We start from the raw sequence: 22,773 nt of genomic DNA, 5'->3' as shown, positions 1-22,773 counted from the left end.
TCTACGGCCTGTGGTCCATACACGGTCCACTAGAACATTTCATAAGGCCTGCGGCCTGCTTCAACACAATATACTAATGGCTGATTCATTAACGTTTTGTCATGTTTACATCATTTTAGTTTACACCAAGTGTGTAAATTGGCAATACTGTACATAGGTTGTTTCTATTTAAATACATATGAAACACGCTGAACTTAAAATATAAATCAATACAGGTGACTTTAAATCGTATTAAAATGTGTAGAATCTGTTTCACCCACACAAGGTTGTGCTTAGGTTTATGTGGCCCTCCTGTGTAATAAGGCTGGGCACCACTGCACTAGACAATCAGAACAATAATACATTAGCTGGAATAGCTCTTTAATCATAAAATTTGTATATATCTCTTTATAATTTTTGACTGTGAAATAAATTTTAGCGCCAGCAGTCTTGCAAGCTGTCAGTACCAACAACTAAACTGTTTCCTATAAAATATTTCTTGTTGAATTACATTTTAACCATATAAACCCATCACCCCTTGGGGTAAAAAGATAACTTTGTAGAATCTCGTCTTATTTATTTTGCCGGTTACTTTTAAGCAAAAATCATTAATTATGCCAAATTGCTTAAAGCAGCAACATTATTTACTTATGATGAAGCCAATGTCGCTAACCTCATTTCATGAATATTGATTTAAACCTTAGGTTCCAGAGATAATCCAGACAATTAATCTACTAAATCACTTGTTTGAAGAAAATATAAAATCAATGTATAATGAAATTTGACCTTGAGACCACCTGTTAGAATCTTGCTTCTCAAAGATGATAAAACAATATTTTGAATTCTCCTCATAATGAGGGGTTCTGAGAATCTAAACCAATATAGGAGTTTGAGAGGGCACTCCCCAAGAAATTAGCACTCAATCTTTCTGTTCTTTGTCAGGCTTTCTTGAAGGTCACTATTATTTTCTAAAACACACTGCCTGAATATGAAGCTCTCTTACCCCAAAACATGTTTTGAATGTAATATTTAACATGAATTTTTCACACAGAACCTTTCAGTATGAATATTTCATACAACACCCTTACAAATATCAAAATTTGTGATAGTCTCAGGTAGATCAGCACAGCTGCTGTGAGACCACTAGGAGAGGTTGAAGAGTATGATATGCTGTGTGTACATATAGAGCAGGGGTTCCCAAACTTGGTTCGCGGCTTGTACCGGGTAAGCCCCTGGCAGGCCATGAAACACTTGGTTTACCTGAGCGTCCGCAGGTACGGCCACTCGCAGCTCCCAGTGGCCGCGGAACAAGCCACGAACCAAGTTTGGGAACCCCTGATATAGAGGAAGCATGTTCTTGTGGTAAGGGCACAGGATAGGGAACTGAGAGATCTGGGTTCTCTTTCAGCCATGGACTTTTTGTGTGACCTTGAGCAAGTAACTTATGGTGGAATTTTCATAAAAAGATTAATCACGATTAATTGTATGTTTAAAGAATAATAGAATACCATTTATTTAAATATTTTTGGATGTTTTCTACATTTTCAAATATATTGATTTCGACTATAATTCAGAATACAAAGTGTACTGTGCTCACTTTATATTTATTTGATTACAAATATTTTCACTATTTAAAACAAAAGAAATAGTATTTTTCAGTTCACCTAATATAAGTCCTGTAATGCAATCTCTTTTATCAAAGTTGCACTTACAAATGTAGAATTATGTACAAAAAAACCTGCATTAAAAAATAAAACAGTGTAAAATTGGGGGAGGGATAGCTCAGTGATTTGAGCATTGGCCTGCTAAACCCAGGGCTGTGAGTTCAATCCTTGAGGGGGCCATGTAGGGATCTGGGGCAAAATCAGTACTTGGTCCTGCTAGTGAAGGCAGGGGGCTGGACTCGATGACCTTTCAAGGTCCCTTTCAGTTCTAGGAGATAGGATATCTCCATTAATTTTTTTTTTTATTTTTTATTATTTAAAACTTTAGAGCCTACAAGGCTACTCAGTCCTATTTGTTGTTCAGCCAGTCACTCAGGCTACATCTACACTACAGGAGGGGGTCGATTTAAGATACGCAAATTCAGCTACGCGAATAGCGTAGCTGAATTTGACATATCGCAGCTGACTTACCCCGCTGTAGGGACGGCGGCAAAATTGACCTCTGTGGCTTCCCGTCAACGGCGCTTACTCCCACCTCCGCTGGTGGAGTAAGAGCGTCGATTCGGGACGCGATAAATCGATCCCCGAGAGGTCGATTTCTACCTGCCAATTCAGGCGGGTAGTGTAGACCCAGCCTCAGATAAACAAGTTTGTTTACATTTGCAGGAGATAATGCTGCCTGTTTCTTGTTCACAATGTCACCTGAAAGTGAGAACAGGTGTTTTCATGGCACTGTTGTAGCTGGTGTTGCAAGATATTTACATGCCAGATGCACTAAAGATTCATATGTCCCTTCATGCTTCAACCGCCATTCCAGGGGACATGCGTCCATGCTGATGACCGGTTTGCTCGATAACAATCCAAAGCAGAGCAGACTGATGCATGTTCATCTTCATCATCTGAGTCAGATGCCACCAGCAGAAGGTTGATTTTCTTTTTTGGTGGTTTGGGTTCTGTAGTTTCTGCATTGGAGTGTTGCTCTTTTAAGACTTCTGAAAGCAAGCTCCACACCTCATTCCTCTCAGATTTTGGAAGGCACTTCAGATTCTTAAACCTTGGGTCAAGTGCTGTTGCTATCTTTAGAAATCTCACATTGGTACTTTCTTTGCATTTTGTCAAATCTGCAACTAAAGTGCTCTTAAAATGAACATGTGCTGAGTCATCATCTGAGACTACTATAACTTGAAATATATAGCAGAGTGTGGATAAAATAGAGCCGGAGACATAGAAAACTCCTTATGGGAGAGTTCTCAGTCACAAATTTAATTAATGCATTATTTTTTTAACAAGCATCATCAGCATGGAAGCATGTCCTCTGGAATGGTGGCCGAAGTACGAAGGGGCATAGGAATGTTTAGCATATCTGGCATGTAAATACCTTGCAATGCTGGCTACATGCCCCATGCGAATGCCTGTTCTCACTTTCTGGTGACACTGTAAATAAGAAGTAGGCAGCATTATCTCTCGTAAATATAAGCAAACTTGTTTATCTTAGTGACTGGCTGAATGAGAAGTAGGACTGAGTGGATTTATAGGCTCTAAAGTTTTGTATTGTTTTGTTTTTGAGTGCAGTTATGTAACAAAAAAAATCAACATATTTAAGTTGCACTTTCACAATAAAGAGATTGCACTACAGTACTTGTATGAAGTGACTTGAAAAATACTGTTTCTTGTGTTCATTTTTACAGTGCAAATATTTGTCATCAAAAATAATAATATAAAGTGAGCAGTGTACACTTTGTATTCTGTGTTGTAATTGAAATCAATAAATGGAAAATGTAGGAAAAACATCCAAAATATTTAATACATTTCAATTGGTATTTTATTGTTTAACAATACTATTAAAACTGCAATTAATCACGATCAATTTTTTTAATCATGATTAATTTTTTCAGTTAATTGCGTGAGTCAACTGCAATTAATCGACAGCCCTAAAGACTAGACTTCCTTTCTTTCAAAGAAAGAGGTGGTGACAATATTCTCTAGCTAAGGTTTGTGATCTAACTTGACATTGATCTCATTGTGAATAGACTAGTATGTGATGAGCAGAGGGGTAACCTGGAGAGGGCAACATGCAGGGACCACATCCTTTCACTCCCTGTCAGGCTCACTACTCCGGTCATATTAGCCACCTGGGTTCTTTCAAAGTACCTTTAGAGACACCACTAGCATCTTAGATAGTATAATGTACAGTATAATAGCACTCTTAATGTGTAAAGCAAAGCAAGATGTCTCCGCATTTCTTATGGGAATTATAAGGAGCAATAAATGCTTTTTGAAGAAATTCTGTGATCGTGTACATTTGGAGAACAGTTTTTTTTTTTTTCATGGTTTAATGATATTGAATTGATGTGGCAAATTACATTATGTTACAATCAGTTAAATAGTTTTTTTTTTTAGAAAATATAGTGTAGGTCAGCTTTGTCATTATTTACTAGATGGCATAAACTGCAAAATTTAGGGTGTTGGTTCAGTCCCTTCTGTAATTTTTGTTAAAGAACAATTGCAATGATTTTATTGGCATAACGAGTTAGGCAGGTGTTCCTAATACTCATTTTTTTAAAATTGTCCTTCTGACTTAATTTAATTGACCTCAAACTATTATTCTTTTTTCTTAATACTATGCAAAATCTTAGTATGAAGGACCTTTTATCTCTAACATACTCTCTAAATTGAGAAGTAACTCCTGATTCCTTATATGATGGTTAGTAGACTCAGGACCTTGGAATATTTTAAGTTGATCTGGTCTCTGCAATTAAAAATAACACAAATAAAAGAGGGTAGATAAAATATGCTATTGAAAGTATGATTTATGAAGAGATTGAAAGAATTAATGTTACATAAAATGGCAACTCGTATTTTTTTTATTAAAACCTACGCTGTTTTTTGCTCTGTCATTTAAATGACTAAAAATGTTCATACGTGATCCTATATTTTCTTATTTCATTTAATACATTATTTAATGTTTTAATTGTATATACCAAGAATCCCAGTTTGTATTGTTTGCTGGTAAAATTATTTTTTGTTAAGAGATTTGCTTTTGTGGTCTGTCTCTGTGGTAGCTTTTTGTGAACTGACAAAAAGTCAGGGATTGATTTATTTAACTGATGAAAAGCTTTGTATGATGATTTTGATATCCGAGGTATTTATCATTTGAATCATTGCTGTGGCCCCAATCCGGTAAAGAATGCTGCATGTTTGTGGGACTCCGTGCGTGTGACTGTCATTTTTGGATTGGGGCCCATGTTTATAACTCTTTTAAAGTATTAAAATTAAATGGCATGTACAGTCTCTTGAGGGGAACGTAATTCTCTTTATAAAAATAACATCTGGTAGCTTATTGTTTCATAACAGGCATGACTGGTACAGCTCTCCCCCCTATGTTCTTCACTGCTTGCTGTCATCTCTCTGCTGTCCATTAATGGAAATATACTGTAACATTACCAGAACTCTATTATGTCTATTTGTTGTTGAGAACTAATACAAGGTCTCTGGTTATGTTGGGATGAATGAAAATATAGGGAACCAAATTAATCCCTCGTGAAGATCCATTTACTTCCCTGGCTTTGCACCAGGAAGAGTTTGGCCCCTTTATTACTGTAAACTACAGAAATTTAAAATAATTGAGTGATAAAATTTCTTTTCTAGCAATTATATGGAGTATTTTTTCTTTATGTAGTATCAGAGATGCAGACTGTGGGACAGATTACATGAAGAGCACATCAATGCAGGACGTACTGTTCAGGTAAGGATATTAAAGTGGCTATGTGAAATTAATGGGATTAAATGGCTTTTTATCTAGTGCTAGATGAGATGGGGAGGGATTTTGATAGGGATTAATATTTTATAGGCACCTGTTACTGCTTTACTTTAAAGTAGGGTTACCCAAAATGTGGCCTGAGGGGCAAATATAGCCATAGGTTTTCTCTACTTGTAAGTGCAGAAAGAGAACAAATTTCAGAGTAACAGCCGTGTTAGTCTGTATCCGCAAAAAGAAGAACAGGAGTACTTGTGGCACCTTAGAGACTAACAAATTTATTAGAGCATAAGCTTTCGTGGATGCATCCGAAGAAGTGGGCTGTAGTCCACGAAAGCTTATGCTCTAATAAATTTGTTAGTCTCTAAGGTGCCACAAGTAAAGAGAACAAAGATGGTCATCTACAGTGTTTATTGCTAGCAAACTCAAATCACAAAATGTTACTATTCATCTAACAAGGTACAAATGCAAGTACATTTTGTGGTTTTGTGCCCTTATTTTTGATTTTTAAATACTGTGTGTATGCATGCAAATCTGCAGCTGTGTGTGACTCTTAGTACCTGACAAATTATTAATGCAGTCTTGTGTGTTGCAGAGTTTCAATACTGGGTTATCTTATGTTATAAATGTAATTAGAACATAGCAATTGTTATAATGGAACAGACGTGGGCTCAGCTTTCCAACATAAATAGACGTAAATAGATCATCCACATTGGATGTTCAGATCTACTCTTAGATGCGTAAATACCCATTTTGCTTGCATAGGTGTCAAAGGGTCTAATCATGCATTGTGATTCAATAGCATGGACACCGGTGCCTATATGGAGGTCAATTAACTTCATGCCCAGTCAACCTTAACTTGGCCCTATGTGGAATGTCATGAAAGTTTAAAAAAACAACAATCCACATCTCCTAGATACAGAACAATACTAAGTAATATATATGGCAGAGAGTAGCATCCATCCAGCTAATAACCCATCATCCAAGGAGCCTCATTGATAGAAATGTCTGCTAAGAACATATTAAAGTTCACATTTCTAATACACTTCTACCCCGATATAACGCGGCCTGATATAACACGAATTCAGATATAACGTGGTAAAGCAGTGCTCCGGGTGGGCGGGGCTGTGCACTCCGGTGGATCAAAGCAAGTTGGATATAACGCGGTTTCACCTATAACACAGTAAGATTTTTTTGGCTCCCGAGGACAGTGTTCTATCGAGGTAGAGGTGTACTACAAACAAACCTTACCTTAAAATGGGTTATTGTCCCTTATGAAAAATAAAAGGAGATTAAAGCCCAGAGTCAGAAGTAAAAGTTAATCACAAAGGAACAATGGCCTCAAAGGGCAGAGTTAAGGTTGTGTGGGTGTCATCCTGAGTTCATGGCTCAGTAGGTTTGGTTTGCAAGTGATGGAAGGTATATGATTGTCTGTGGGCAGAGATGTGAGAGGTGATATCTGTAGAAATGTAGTTTTATTCTGTGTTTCCAGGTTCTGGGAGGTTTGAGTTTGGCATTATTATGTTTTGCATGACGTGTTTCTGATGTTTGAAGATGAAATAACAGCACGTGGTTCTTTATATACTCCAAAGTTTCTTCTGAAGGTGGCTGCAGAATCAGACCCTTAGAACAACAGTTAGAATAATATTGTAACCTAGGCTCCTGTCAAGTGGACACCTATTTAGCCACAACTGAGTTAAAATTGTGCTGTTTATAGATAGTTGAACAGTGATGGTAGATAGGGCTTTACGTGGAGTTCTAATTTTATCGATATCACTCTGTTACAGTTTTAGCAAGATGATGTCTACCAGTTGTAGACTCAGAAATGCCACCTGTATTAATAAAATGTGAAATATATTTAAAGATAAAACCTGTAATACAAAGGAGTTTTTTATACTGTATCTGCGACTATGTAATGTTGGGGCTGAGCAGAAGGGGTACCATTTTCTCTTAAAGCTAACCCAGTGTCCTTACTTTTTTATTTACTTCTTTTATGCTTTCATGTTTTGATGCTGAAAGGATAAGTTATGCATTAAACTGATATACAGTCTGATATTAACAGCCCAGAATAAGTATTTGGATCCATGCAAGCAAAGAATAGACTAGGACTTTGTTTTAATTAAATAGTTAGGAGTCTGGAGTACTTGATAATAAATTATATGACATGTAGAATGTGTTTGCTGTAAGCTGTTTAAATGTTTACCAATGGACTTGTGTTCTGTTTGTTTGCAAAGAAATCAGATTAATTATTTTGATACCAAATGTTCTCTGCAGCACACACTTTGCTCTCAGAATTAGATGTTGTAAAAATACATTAGGAATCCCTAAGTCAATATTGACCCAAGGCATCCGCCACAGGTTTTAGACAAATATATGCACAGCCACTCTACATTTAATCCATGTACGCATAATTAGCCATTTTTCTGAATTTTCAGTTTACACAGAATAATTACTTTTATTGTACTTTAAAGCTGGACAAAAGTATAATAGAAGTATAGGTAAGTATAAATGTATACCTCTTACTCCTGGTAAACCGAATGAAATATTAAAAAACGGTTTTAAAAGAAAATTTCACCAATGGGTGAAAGATTTTGGGAAATATTATTTTGCAGAAAATTATGCCATTCCTTTCAGAACATTAAGAAGGTAGCTTTTGCATACAGTGTCCTCAATTTCTGAAATAGTTTTGATAGATTTCCCCCCCCCCCCCCAATATACTGTCACAGGGCATGCCTGTCCTGTAGTGCCCCCTGTTGACTCAGTGTTGTGCTGTGTGCCCTCCCTGCCATAATTTTGCTTCATTTGAAGTGGGGCTCAGCCCTCTGGCTGGGTCATTTTGAGTTCAGTTCCCTTTCAGGGTAACAAGTACAAACAAAGGTCCCAACCAATGCAAAGTACTTTCTCTCCACTTGGTCTCCTCTTTAACCCACCCTGGACTCAGTTCCTAGTCTGTTCTGGGTTAACTGTCAGGCTCTCAGAGCCCTGACTCCCAGGCTCTTTCCCTAGAGTCCCCTCAGCCTCCTGCAGACCCTCATTCAGGGCCTTCCACAGGAGCCTACCAACTTTCTGTGGTTCACACTCTTCATACTGAGTTCTCATCCCTTTTAAAGAAATACCCAGCTGATCAAGTCCAGTTTGGGAGGTGGGGGTGGGAGGGAAGGAATAATAGCTAATCTGGAGTAGATGTGACTGAGCCCAACTACCCCTTAAGGGTCAGCCAAACATGTGAGACGCATCCTAGTCACCCTGTAGAGCTACAGGGGCAACACACATGTAATAGCTTGGTAACTTTTATTGAGGAGTTTGCCCCAGATGTGTTCAATGCAACAGATCATTAATAGTCTATCATATGCTTTAAGATGACTCAAAAGGAACAGTACACCAGCCCAGCAAGGTGTTATTACAACAGATAAATGAATGCTCCCAGTTGGAGGTAAAACATATTACCATTATCATAGAGTATGTAAGTTGTTGAATAAAAAGGAAAAAATGCCAAGGATGCCCTGTCTAGCTCCAGTCCATTTTTTGGCTCCAGGCCAATGGGGGCAGTGGAAAGCGGCGGCCAGCACATCCCTCGGCCCGCGCCACTTCCCGCAGCCCCCATTTGCCTGGGATGGTGAACCGCGGCCAGAGGGAGCCGCAATCGGCCGAACCTGCAGACATGGCAGGTAAACAAACCGGCCCGGCCCGCCAGGCGGCTTACCTTGGTGGGCCGTGGGCCACAGGTTGCCCATCCCTGGTGTAGGTTAAAATACACCCCTCTCATCTGGTTCTTCAACAGGTAAATTCCACCAGATTAGACTCCCTTAGTCTCTGTGGGCAAAATTCCAAAGTGGTATATAAGGGCACGTCTACGCTGGCAGAGTTACAGCACCAGCAGTTACAGCTTTGCTCACAGAGCGCTGAAGGGAAACCGCTGTTGTGTGTTCACACTGTCAGCTGCCTGCGCAATAGCGTGTTCACGCTTGTGGCACTTGGAGCGCTATTCGGAGTGGTGCAGTCTGTGCAGCTATCCCACAGAACACCTCTTTCTCTTCTGCCGTGGGACTTGTGGGAAGGTGGAGGGGGTGTGGGGCATCCTGGGTCCTGTCCCAATGACCCGTGATGCATTGCTTCGCATCCCAGAAATCCTTGTGCTTCCATCTGCATTTGGCGCCATCTTTCAATGGTTTATGTACCGCGCGCCCTGCCTCTTCAGGTTGAAGGAATGGATCCTGAACTACTGACCAGTATGCTGCTCACTCTGACTAACATGTCACAAGTGACAATGGAGTTATTCCTTAAACTACAAAGGCAAGAGGAGTGCGACATTGATCTTGCCACGCATAGTAGCTACGACATGAGATTGCTTGTGGCGTTCACTGAGCTGCTGACCACAGTGGAACGCCCTTTTTGGGCTTGGGAAACAAGCACTGAGTGGTGGTATCACATCGTGATGCATGTCTGGAATGATGAGCAGTGGCTGCAGAACTTTTGGATGAGAAAAGCCACATTCATGGGACTGTGTGATGAGTTCACCCCAGTCCTGGGCGCAAGGACACGAGAATCATAGACTTTAAGGTCAGAAGGGACCATTATGATTGTCTAGTCTGACCTCCTGCACAACGCAGGCCACAGAATCTCATCCACCCACTCCTGTATCAAACCCCTAACCTATGTCTGAGCTACTGAAGTCCTCAAATAGTGCTTTAAAGACTTCAAGGTGCAGAGAATCCTCCAGCAAGTGACCTGTGCCCCACGCTGCAGAGGAAAGCAAAAATCCCCCAGGGCCTCTGCCAATCTGCCCTGGAGGAAAATTCCTTCTGACCCCAAATATGGTGATCAGCCAGACCCTGAGCATGTGGGCAAGACTCACCACCAGGAAAGAATTCTCTGTAGTAACTCAGATCCCACCCCATCTAACAACCCATCACAGGCCATTGGGCATATTTACCACTAATAATCAAAGATCAATTAATTGCCAAAATTAGGCTATCCCATCATATCATCCCTTCCATAAACTTATCAAGCTTAGTCTTGAAACCAGATATGTCTTTTGCCTCCACTGCTCCCCTTAGAAGGCTGTTCCAGAACTTCATTCCTCTGATAGTTAGAAACCTTCATCTAATTTCAAGTCTAAACTTCCTGATGGCCAGTTTATATCCATTTGTTCTTGTGTCCACATTGGTACTGAGCTTAAATAATTCCTCTCCGTCCCTGGTATTTATCCCTCTGATATATTTATAAAGAGCAATCGTATCTCCCTTCAGCCTTCTTTTGGTTAGGCTAAACAAGCCAAGCTCTTTGAGTCTCCTTTCATAAGACAGGTTTTCCACTCCTTGGATCATTCTAGTAGCCCTTCTCTGTACCTGTTCCAGTTTGAATTCATCCTCCTTAAACATGGGAGACCAGAACTGCACACAGTATTCCAGATGAGGTCTCACCAGTGCCTTGTGTAACAGTACTAACACTTACTTATCTCTACTGGAAATACCTCGCCTGATGCATCCCAAGACTGCATTAGCTTTTTTCACAGCCATATCACATTGGAGTCTCATAGTCATTCTGTGATCAACCAATACTCCGAGGTCCTTCTCCTCCTCTGTTACTTCCAACTGATGCGTTCCCAGCTTATAACAAAAGTTCTTGTTATTAATCCCTAAATGCATGACCTTGCACTTTTTACTATTAAATTTCATCCTATTAGTATTACTCCAGTGACAAGGTCATCCAGATCTTCCTGTAGGATATCCCGGTCCTTCTCTGTATTGGCAATACCTCCCAGCTTTGTGTCATCTGCAAACTTTATTAGTACATTCCCACTTTTTGTGCCAAGGTCAATAATAAAAAGATTGGTCCCAAAACTGATCCCTGAGGAACTCCTCTAGTAACCTCCCTCCAGCCTGACAGTTCACCTTTCAGTATGACCCATTGTAATCTCCCCTTTAACCAGTTCCTTATCCATCTTTCAGTTTTCATATTGATCCCCATCTTTTCCAATTTAACTAATAATTCCCCATGTGGAATCGTATCAGATGCCTTACTGAAATCGAGGTAAATTAGATCCACTGCGTTTCCTTTGTCTAAGAAATCTGTTACCTTCTCAAAGAAGGAGATCAGGTTCATTTGGCATGATCTACCTTTTGTAAAACGATGTTGTATTTTGTCCCAATTGCCATTGACCTCAATGTCCTTAACTTCTTTCTCCTTCAAAATTTTTTTCCAAGACCTTGCTACAGATGTTAACTACAGGCCTGTTAGTTTATCCGGATCACTTTTTTCCCCCCCTTTCTTAAAAATAGGAACTATGTTAGCAATTCTCCAGTCATACGGTACAACCCATGAGTTTACAGATTCATTAAAAATTTTGCTAATGGGCTTGCAATTTCATGTGCCAGTTCCTTTAATATTCTTGGATGAAGATTATCTGGGCCCCCCGATTTAGTCCCATTAAGCTGTTCGAGTTTGGCTTCTACCTTGGATATGGTAATATTTACCTCCATATCCTCATTCCCATTTGTCATCCTACCGTTATCCCTAAGTTCCTCATTAGCCTCATTAGAGACTGAGGCAAAGTATTTGTTTAGATATTGGGCCATGCCTAAATTATCCTTAACCTCCACTCCATCCTCAGTGTTTAGCGGTCCCACTTCTTCTTTCTTTGTTTTCTTCATATTTATATGGCTATAGAACTTTTTACTATTGGTTTTAATTCCCTTTGCAAGGTCCAATTCTACATTGTTTTTGGCCTTTTTCACTTTATCCCTACATTTTCTGACCTCAATAAGGTACTTTCCTTGCTGATCCCTCCCAGCTTCCACTCCTTGTAGGCTTTCTGCTTTTTCTTAATCACCACTCTGAAATGCTTGCTCATCCAGCTTGGTCTACAACTCCTGCCTATTAATTTCCCCCCCCTTTCTTGGGATGCAGGCCTCTGATAGTTTCTGCAACTTTGACTTGAAGTAATCCCAGGCCTCCTCTGCCTTTAGATCCACAAGTTCTTCAGTCCAATCCACTTCCCTAACTAATTTCCTTAAATTTTTAAAGTTAGCCCTTTTGAAATAAAAAACCCTAGTCACAGATCTAGTTTTGTTTATCCTTCCATTTAGTTTGAACCGAATTAGCTCATGATCGCTCGAACCAAGGTTGTCCCCTACAACCATTTATTTTATGAAGTCCTCACTACTCACCAAAACCAAATCTAAAATGGCATTCCCTCTTGTTGGTTCAGCAACTACTAGGTGAAGGAATCCATCAGCTATCGCATCCAGGAAAATCTGAGCCCTCTTATTATTACTAGCGCTTGTCCTCCAGTCTATATCTGGGAAGTTAAAGTCTCCCATGATCACACAATTCCCATTAGTATTTACTTCATTAAAAACGTTAAAGAGGTCTCTATCCATATCCAAATCAGATCCCGGTGGTCTATAGCACACTCCAAGCACTATCCCAGAGGAGGCTCTAGTAGCTTTCTTACCCAATGTGATTTTTGCCCAGGCAGACTCTGTCTTATCCATTCCATCACTTCTTTACGCAATTAGGTACAGACATTCTACTGCCAGTATCACCTATTAGCCTGGTATCTACACTACCCTTTCTCCTTATGTCCATTCTCCTACCCACAGCTGTATCCTTTCTTACTTCGTTTTCTTCCCTCTCATTGTTAAAATCCGGCGTGGAGATTACCTGAACATCTCCCAACCATCTCCCCCAAATTCCTAGTTTAAAGCTCTTTTAATTAGTTGTGCCACCCTCCATCCTAGAAGTCTATTTCCCTCCCTACTCAGGTGAAGTCCATCCCGCGAGAACAGTCATCTGTCCATGAATGCCTCCCAGTGGCCATACATCCCAAAGCCCTCCGTATAGCACCATTACCTGAGCCATCTGTTGATCATCATAATCTTGTCAGACCTTTGTTGCCCTTCTCTAGGAACAGGCAGAATCCCACTGAAGGTCACCTGAGCCTCGATTTCCTTAAGTGTCTTCCCCAGCCTGGCATAGTCTCCCTTGATACGTTCCAGCGAGAATCTAGCCGTATCATTTGTCCTTCATGTGGGAACAATCAGTGGATTCTTTCCTGCTCCCGTTAGGATCCTCTTCAGCCTCAGGTCCACATCCCGTATCTTAGCACCTGGCAGACAGCACACCCGTCTGTTCTCTGGACCAGCTCTGGTTACAGGCCTGTCTATCCTTCTCAGTAAGGAATCCCCAATCATGTAGACCTGCTTTTTCCTAGTGATGGTGCGATTCTCCGGTCTGTTCCCTCTGGCTGCAAGTCCTCTTGATTCTTATTCTCCCTTGCAATCCTCTGCAACCCATCCCATATCCTCCTGAGGCTCATATTTGGTGGTGTTATCTCCATTGACTCTTCCCCTCTTTCTATAGGACTAGCTGTTCTTCTCTTCTTCCTTGCCCTCTCACCTTCAGTGACCACCTGCTGTGCCCCTTCTTCATTTTCCAACTCCGCAAACCTGTTCCTGAGGTCTCTTTCTCCTTCACTAGCCAGTCTTTTCCTCTGCCTGTTTCTCTTAGTCACATGCTTCCACTGTCCACTTTCCTCACCCAGCAGTCTCCCCTCAGAGTTCTTTGGTCCTGCTTCCATCTGCAAGTCTGAACTTTTCCCTTCAGCCTCCTCATGTCTTTGCTCCATCATCTGCTCGAACCCCCTTCTAAACTCAACCAGAGTCTTCACCTGCATCTCCAATCCTTGGATCTTTTCTTCCATCAGCTCTATCAGGCAGCACTTCATGCAGATGAAACTTTTTTCAGGTATCCCCTCCAGGATCATGTACATGCCGCAGCTTCCACATCCAGTCATCTTCATTGTATCTTCCACTGCTTGGGTCACAACCACTGCTGCCTCTGTTTCTGTCATAGCCTTCCCACCTAAATCCTGTAAGTCCGGGAAACACAAACCAAACCAAAACACCACCACCCACAGCAAAACAAACCCCCAATGAGCACCAAAACACTGCCAGACTACCACACACTCCCTTCACTAGCCTGTCTGTTCCTCTGCCTGCCTCTCCTAGACTTCCCCCCAAACTCCTCCAACAGCATTCCCACTCAAACTCCCCTGTTTACAGCTCTGTTTGCTGGCTCCTGTGCCGTTGCAGCTGTCTGAATGAGAGCTGCCCTGTTGCTGGAGAAGCGTGTGGTGAAGCACTGTGGAAGCTGGCTACTCCAGACTGCTACCGATCAGTCGCTAACCAGTTCGGAGTGGGAAAGTCGACTGTTGGAGTCGTGTTGATGGAAGTGTGCAGGGCCATTAATCGCATCCTGCTCCGAAAGATCTGGGCAATGTGTGTGACGTTGTGGATGGCTTTGCACAAATGGGCTTCCCTAACTGCAGAGGGGAGATAGATGCCACGCATATTCCAATTCTGGCACCAGACCACCTTGCCACTGAGTACATTAATCGCAAGGAGTATTTCTCAATGGTTCTCCAGGCGCTTGTGGATCACAGTGGGCATTTCACAGACATTAACTCAGGCTAGTGTGGAAAGGTGCATGATGCATGCATCTTTCGGAACACTAGCCTGTTCAGAAAGCTGCAAGCTGGGACTTTCTTCCCAGACCCGAAGGTCCCCATAGGGGAAGTCAGAATGCCCATTGTGATCCTGAGAGACCCCGCCTACCCCTTAATGCTGTGGCTTATGAAGCCATACATGGGGCAACTTGACAGCAGCAAGGAGCAGTTCAACAGCAGGCTGAGCAAGTGTAGAATGACTGTGGAGTGTGCTTTTGGCCGTTTAAAAGCCTGCTGGGGATGCCTGTATGGGAAGCTGGACCTGGCTGATGACAATATTCTATGCTTATAGCCGCGGTCTGTATGCTCCATGATATTTGTGACGGGAACTGTGAAAGCTTCACTCAGGGCTGGACCGCAGAAGCTCAGCGCTTGGAGGCTGAGTTTGAACAGCCAGAGACTAGGGCTATTAGAGGGGCACAGCATGTGGCCATAAGGATCAGGGATGCCTTGAGGCAACAATTTGAAGCTGAAAGCCACTAATATTTGTTGCTTTGCTCGGGATTGCAGTGCTTGTAATGCTAAGAGGTGATTGGTGCACATGATGTAATATGTGGGTTTAACATAATTGTATGTTGCTTTGCAGGGCTCTTTTTGCTTTCAATTAATAGAATAAAGATTGCTTTCAAACCAACACAATTCTTTTATTAAAAGACAACAGCCAGTGGAGAGAGTCAAACCAAAAAATACATCAGCAGGGAGGGGGATGGGTGATGGGAAGGATTGGGGGAATGGAAGTTCTCAAGAGGAGGAGGGGTCCCCGGAGAGCTACAGATTTGTGTATGTCCAGGGATCATATCCAACCTTCTCTTTTGGAGTACAATGCAGCGGGTGCTGTACTTCAACAGGGCCAAACTGCAGAGGGATGGGTGTTGAGGGTAGTGGGAGTCCGCAGTGCTGGACTGTGAGGAGGGAGAAGTGCAATGCTGCAGGTATAGGCTGGAGCCAGGAGGTTGATAAGAGTGTGCTGGCAGTGTCTGGGGGGCGCATGGGAAAGAGTATTGCAATAGCGGCTGCAGGGGAGGGCAGGCGCGGAGCTGCTCGGTTTGCAGTACTAATATCTCCTGGAGCATGTCCACTTGGCGTTCCATAACATTTAAGAGCCGCTCCGTGGCTTCATTCTGGCGTGCTGCGTTCTCCTTTCGGTCCCTCTTCTCACTGTTTCGCCACTCCTTCAATTCCTATTTCTTGGTGGTGGAGTGCATCATAACTTCACGCAGAAACTCCTCCTTAATTCTTCTTGGCCGCTTTCTAATTCTGCGCAGCCGTTCAGCCGGCGATAACAAAGAGGGAGGCTGGGCTCCCAAGGTCATCTCTGTGAAGTTTAAACACAACATTTTACAGAAGCAGTATTGTTTGCAACACAGACAACACTGATTCAGTGATTTAAAACACAACCAGTACTCGCACACCTGTCACTAACTGGCTGACCCCAGGCAAGCACATATGAGCCACAAGACCCCCAAAATGGTGAGTAGCCTCAGGGGCAGGGTAAATCACTCTTCCCTGACCCTGCTGTACACTGGGCACATGCTCTGGGGGAGCGTCAACACTATGGGGGGCCTGTTAATCATTCCTGTTCCCATACTTGCCACAGGATGGGATCATTATGGAAGGTATCTGAGGGAGATTCCCATGAAGTGAGGGAGTCAGTCAACAGCCTGTTCCGCCGCTCAGACTAGCCCTGCAGTGGGAGACAAGCCTGCTTTCTGCAACCCTCCTGTCCTCCTATGCCCAACAACTCACTTCAGCAATTCCCAAAATCAGATCCACTTACCGGGGGCTCCTCTCCTCTTTGCGCTTCGCCAACTTCCGACAGCTGTAACTGACTAGCCTCCTCCGGGGTAGAAAAGAGCTCTTGGCTGCATGCATCTCTGACTTCCGAGTCATCCTCTGCCTCTGTGTCCCCCTCCATTTCCTCCTCCTGACTTGGTCCACTCTCAACTGACACGCGCGCCAACAAAGTATCCACAAGGGCCTTCACAGTGTAGGTGGGGTCGCCGCCGAGTATTGCATCCAGCTCCAGATGAGGTCTCAGCAGTGCCTTATATAATGGTACTCACACTTCCCCCATCTCTACTAGAAATACCTCACCTGATGCATCCTCGGGTTGCATTAGCCTTTTTCATGGCTGCATCACATTGGCAGCTCATGGTCATCCTGTGATCAACCAGTACACCCAGTGTGTTTGATATTATATTTGAAGTTAAAGAATATAATAAACTGGAGAGAAGAGAAAAAAGGGAAGGGCTATGGGGAGGATCAGTGACAATTACAGGGGGCATAATGAGGCAGGGGGGAAGCAGTTGATGGCACTAAGACTAGTGTAGACTATTGGCAGTAGAGTTGCTGGGTGCCCTGGGATATCTGGTGCTGTAGTGAAGGCTGTGATGCCAGACAAGCTAAGTATCCATAGGGTCTGACAGCAGTGGTGGTGCCTTATGTCTCTGGAGGCCTTTGAGGGAGCTTTGGAGCTCTACCTGGAAGAAGCAGTTGGTGGGGGCTTTGTGGAAGCCTACACTAGAACCTGATGCCTTTGAATTGATTCCCTTTATGGCCTTCCTTTTGAGCAGTCATTAATGAATAGCTTAGCACAGGAACTGTGGATGTGACATGTTGCCAGGATGAATCCAGGGCTGTTAGCATGTAAATGGTGTTGTGCAAAGTGATATTTGTTTGTTAATATCACTTTTCACAGCCTCCCAGCTCTAAAGGCAGCGTTGCAGCCAGCAGCAGCGCAGAAGTAAGGGTGGCAATGGAGCACTAGTAAGTCTGTTGTGAAAAGTGATATAAACAAACATACAAATCTCACACCTTCTTGTCAACTGTCTGAAATGGGCCATCTTGATTATCACTATACATTTTTTTTTCTCCTGCTGATAATAGCTTATCTTAATTAATTAGCCTCTTAGAGCTGGTATGGCAACTTCTACCTTTTCATGTTCTCTGCATGTCTATATATCTTCTTACTGTATGTTCCATTCTGTGCATCTGGTGAAGTGGGCTGTAGCCCACAAAAGCTTATGCTCAAATAAATTTGTTAGTCTGTAAGGTGCCATAAGTACTCCTGTGTTTTTTTTGTTGTTGTTTTTTTTGTTTTTTTTTAGAAGTACACCTCTACCCCGATATAACGCGACCCGATGTAATGCGGGTTCTCATACAAGGCAGTAAAGCTCTGACTCGCTGCTCTGAGCAGCGTGTTAAGGGTGCCGAGTCAGGCTGTCGCTGAGGGGTTTGATAAGAGGCAGAGGGTCTCGGGGGGTGGTCAGGGGCTTCCCCCCCAGGGTCTGGGGCCAGGAGCTGTGGGAAGTTACTTTTGGGGGCCCCGCAGTCCCAGAGTGGCCCGGGAGATTAGCGGGGGGCCGGGAGCAGCCCGCTCTGCTTCCCTCGCCCTGGCCCCAGCCGTGTCGCTCGGGGGAGGGGATTTGGGGGAGGGGATCCCCCCCCCCTGCACTCACCAGCAGCGGAAGCGGAACTCCAGCCCGCTCCACTCCGCCAGCTCCCAGCCGCAGCGCTCCGCTTCCCGCCGCAGGTGAGTACAGGGGGCGTACTTTGCCCAACCTCCCCGCACTCACCTGCGGCGGGAAGCAGAGCACCATGGCTGGGAGGTGACAGAGTGGAGATGGCTGGGGCCGGGCTGCTCCGCTTCCCGCCGCTCCTGGTGAGTGCCTGTCAGGGGGCGGCGGGGGTGTGTGGGGTGGATAGGGGTCAGAGCAGTCAGGAGACAGGGGGGTTGGGTGGGGTCCTGAGGGTGATTAGGGACGGGGGTCTCTGGAGGGGGCGATCAGGGAACAAGGAACGGGGGGGCCAAAGCAAGTTTGATATAACGTGGTCTCGCCTATAACACGGTGAGATTTTTTGTCTCCCGAGGACCGCGTTATATTGGGGTAGAGGTGTATGTGGCAATGTCATATCATGCCTCCCTTACTTCTGTGTAACGTTTGACCTTAGTGCTGGGAAGGGGTGGCTATGGGGGGAGTGACTAAGGCAAATTTTGGGGTTGCTGTTGCCCCCACAGTCCTCCCCTAGCACTGCCCCTACCTGTGTGTCTGACTGTTAAATTATAAATTATTTTTTTTTGCCAGTCTCAGTGCTCTGATTGGTCTGCCGTTTAATGGAGCTCTTCAACTGCTGAACAATCAAGTTCTCAAATGTTGTCTCAGTCCTACCTTTTTAGTCTCAAGACAACAAACCTGCATGCACGATACTACAGTCCGTAGACTCCAATTTTCATGAAAGTGGCGATGATACAAATATATATTTTATTTAGGAATAATGATTGCTGCATTATACGTTTACAGTACTTTTTGAACTAAACATACTACATTGTGACAAATGTGTGTGTAATTTTCTAAAATGCTAGATTTAAATTATATATTTTATAGCAGTTGCTCTGTTTCATGCATGTACTCGTGACCCCCACATAAAAACCTCGTGCCCCCCCTTAGGGGTCGTGACCCCCCAGTTTGAGAATCCCTGTGCTAGACACCATAGGACGTGTATGAGAGAGCCCCTCTCCTTAAACACTTAGAAGCTGCAGAGCTGGGAAGATGTATGTAAAAATGTAATATTTTTCAATATTTAACAATAGTTATCTCTCTCTGTCTTGTTCATGAAGGGTCATATCCTCTGCCCATTGTCTGCCCTGAGTAATGGGGTCAGCTGTTGGGCATGTGTGAGAAGCCATTCTGTGGAGGCTACTTCAGTAGACCAAAGTAGCCAATGTTGGACCTTTTCTCCACCCCACCACATACAGCTGTCCCATGCCCCAGCCCCTTCTGCTTCTGTATGCTGCCACATATGATACTTCACCCTTACCCACTTTCTGCATCCTCCTGCAATGGAACTGCATCCGTTGTGTTGCAAAGAGTCTGTCTGTGATCAAGGAGAAGTGGATTTGCTTCAGCTGAACAGAGAAGCCAGTGCTGGCTTCATCATTAAAATTAGTGTCTATTCCAGTGTTTACATAATCTTTTATCAACTCTAACAAGGTTAGTTCGTTGTTCTAAAACACTCAGGCAGGTCCTTTCCATTCATTAATAACACACAGGAGTTTAGTAAATATGAGCCTGGCACTAATTGCAACTTTTGGTAGCCTTAGCAGAGAAAACAAGAATCGAATGGTCCTGGAGGCTGAACTATATTTTTGGCCCAAGGGGAAAACTCTTTAGGCAGGAAGTATCTTTAGTTCTGAAATTGTACAGTACCAAGCAAATACTGTAGATAACTAGAGGACTCAGTAATTAATTAAATCTGTCAATTCACAACACCTTTCACTAGTATTAAATACACTCATAGTTTTTTCATATGCTATATATAAAACAACATTTTTAAATTTCTGGTCTGAAACCCATGACATCTTTTCCTTTTAGTACAAGATAGGGAATTATGAACAAAAGCAGGAAATTATTTTGTACTTTAAGTTTCATGATCAGCAACTTTCCTTTGCTCAGCTGGCAAGCTTTTGTGTGTTTTCCTCTTGATTTGAACACAGGAATTTTGATAGTTCACAGCTGACATGTATCATGTGATTCTCTAGGACTATACTTTTCCCATTCATTCTTTGTCACGCAAACCCCCAAAAGGGTATACCTCCTTGATAGTTGGCTGGTATCTCTCACATAATCCATTTAGATGGCTACTCCCTGTTCATCTGTGTCTTCTCTGATGACCTTCGCCCTCACCCCCCAACCAGAGTCTTTACACACATAAGAAAACATACATCACAGACAGTAAGGGCCACCTGTGAATAGAGTAGATAGTAAAGTGACAGGAAAGGTAATTCACACATAGACCAAACAAGAAAAATATAAAAAATTACCAAGAAAAAAAAGTTTAAAAATTGTGAATTTTAAAATTAAATGCATAAGAGCAAGAAACAAGGAAATCATATAATCAGTAATATCCATATACCAGTCTGTACCAAATATTTACTTGTATTCTTGCCCATAATTGCTTTTCACAAAAAACCCCAAATCCCACCACATATTCTAGTATCTTAATTGTCCTGGATCATCTAAAGTTTTTCATTGTTGTTAGTATATCATATCTAGGTTGCATTATGTTTTCCTACAATCCAAATAGGATGTAAATATTTCTGAATTGGCGTTTGCAGTCCTTAAAAGCCTCATGAAGGGACACTCCAGAAGTAAATAGCACAGGGTATGTGTCTTTGAATGAGGAACCAGGCCCCAATTGTACAAATTCTTATCCTTGTGAATAATCCCATTTCAGTCAGTGGAACCACTTGTGATTAAAATTATGCAGGTGACAAGGTGTTTGTAGGATAGGGTTGCCAGCTTTCTAATTTCATAAAATCAAACACCCTAGCCCTGCCCCTTCCCCGAGGCCCTGACCTGCTCACCTCATTTCCCCTCCCTCAGATTGAGGCAGGAGGGTGGGGTGGGGCTGGAGATGAGGGGTACAGGAGGGGGCTCCAGGTTAAGGCAGGGGGTTGAGGTGTGGGAGAGGGTGAGGGCTCTAGGTTCGAGGTGCTGATTCTGGGGTGGGGCTGGGGATGAGGGGTATAGGAGGTGGCTCCAGGCTGGGGATTGGGGCTGAGGGATTCGGAGTGCAGGAGGGGGCTGTGGGTTGAGGCAGGGAGTTGGGGTGCAGGAGGAGGTGAGGACTCTGGGGTGGGGCTGGGGATGAGGGGTTTAGGGTGTGGGAGGGGGCTCTGGGCTGGGGCAAGGAACCTGGCCAATGGGAGTGCGGAGCCGGTGCTCAGGGCAGGGGCAGCGCAGTGTCCCGTGGTCCCTCAACCTAGGAGCTGGACCTGCTGGCCACTTCCGGGGTGCGGCGCCAGGACAGGTAGGGACAAGCCTGCCTTAGTCCTGCAGCACCGCTGACCAAACTTTTAATGGCCTGGTTGGCGGTGCTGACCGGAGCCGCCAGGGTCCCTTTTTGACTGGGTGTTCCGGTTGAAAATCGGACATCTGGTCACCCTATTACAGGATTTGGGACATAATGAGTAAGGCTATGTTTTAGTCATGGGTATTTTTAGTAAAATTAATGGACAGGTCCCGGGCAGTAAACAAAAATTCACGGCCCGTGACCTGTCCATGATTTGTACTATATACCGTTGACTAAATCGGGAACAGCGGGGGTGGCCTGGGGATGCCGTGGGTGCCTAGGGGGTTGGGGGGAGGGAGGCCTGGCACCAGTGGTGAGCTGGAGCCGGTTCGCAAGAACTGGTTGTTAAATTTAGAAGCTGGTATAGAACCGGTTGTAAAGGGGCTGGGCAAACTCCGGGCCACATTTGGCCCGTGGGACCGTCCTGGTTTTTTTTTTTTTGCTTCGACAGTTCGGCTGGGAGCAGGGGTTGCGTGCTCAAAAATTTTTTACTGATGGGGTGCGTGATCAAAAAAGTTTGGAGACCACTGCAGTAGGGAACCAGTTATTAGGATTTTGGGAGCTCATCGCTGCCTGGCACCCCCACTGGTGCTGGGGGAGGCGGGCAGTGGCACGTGGCCCGGGACCCCCACTCGTGTTGGGAAGGTGGTTGGCGGGGCTGGCAGGCTCCCTACCTGGCTCCTCGTGACTCCCTGGAAGTGGCAACATATCCCTCTCTCGGCTCCTAGCTCCACACGTTGCCCCTGCCCATGCCCCAAGCACCGGTTCCCCAGCTCCCATTGGCCAGGATCACGTTTCAAGAATGTTTCTACATTTTTCCTTTTACCTTGTCAGAATATTGTCAGTGTATGCCTTTTGCTATCAAAATAAAAGGAGGTTCCGACTCATATTGTAATAACATCTAGACTTGAGTATTGTAACTCCTTACTCACTGAATTCTTGCTAAATCAGCATGTGAATTAGTGTAATCATCAGGTTATATTTCCTTCTCATCAAGATCAGGACAGGTCAGT

At 43.6% G+C, this 22,773-nt stretch overlaps 1 protein-coding gene across 2 annotated transcripts in view; it reads left to right on the top strand.

The window, feature by feature from the left end:
• The window catches only part of STX17 (syntaxin 17), a 99,225-nt gene that overhangs the window by 33,598 nt on the left and 42,854 nt on the right, over positions 1-22,773 (top strand). For both annotated transcript variants that reach the window (XM_054019710.1, XM_054019709.1), the window contains exon 3: positions 5,323-5,388. In XM_054019710.1, the coding sequence (XP_053875685.1) occupies positions 5,323-5,388 (66 nt within the window). The remainder of the gene's footprint in view (positions 1-5,322; positions 5,389-22,773) is intronic.

This window comes from Malaclemys terrapin, chromosome 2 (assembly GCF_027887155.1).
Source record: "Malaclemys terrapin pileata isolate rMalTer1 chromosome 2, rMalTer1.hap1, whole genome shotgun sequence".
Taxonomy (NCBI): Eukaryota; Metazoa; Chordata; order Testudines; family Emydidae; genus Malaclemys; species Malaclemys terrapin.
Note: the sequence above shows the minus strand (reverse complement) of the source record. Positions and strands in the feature narration are given on the sequence as shown.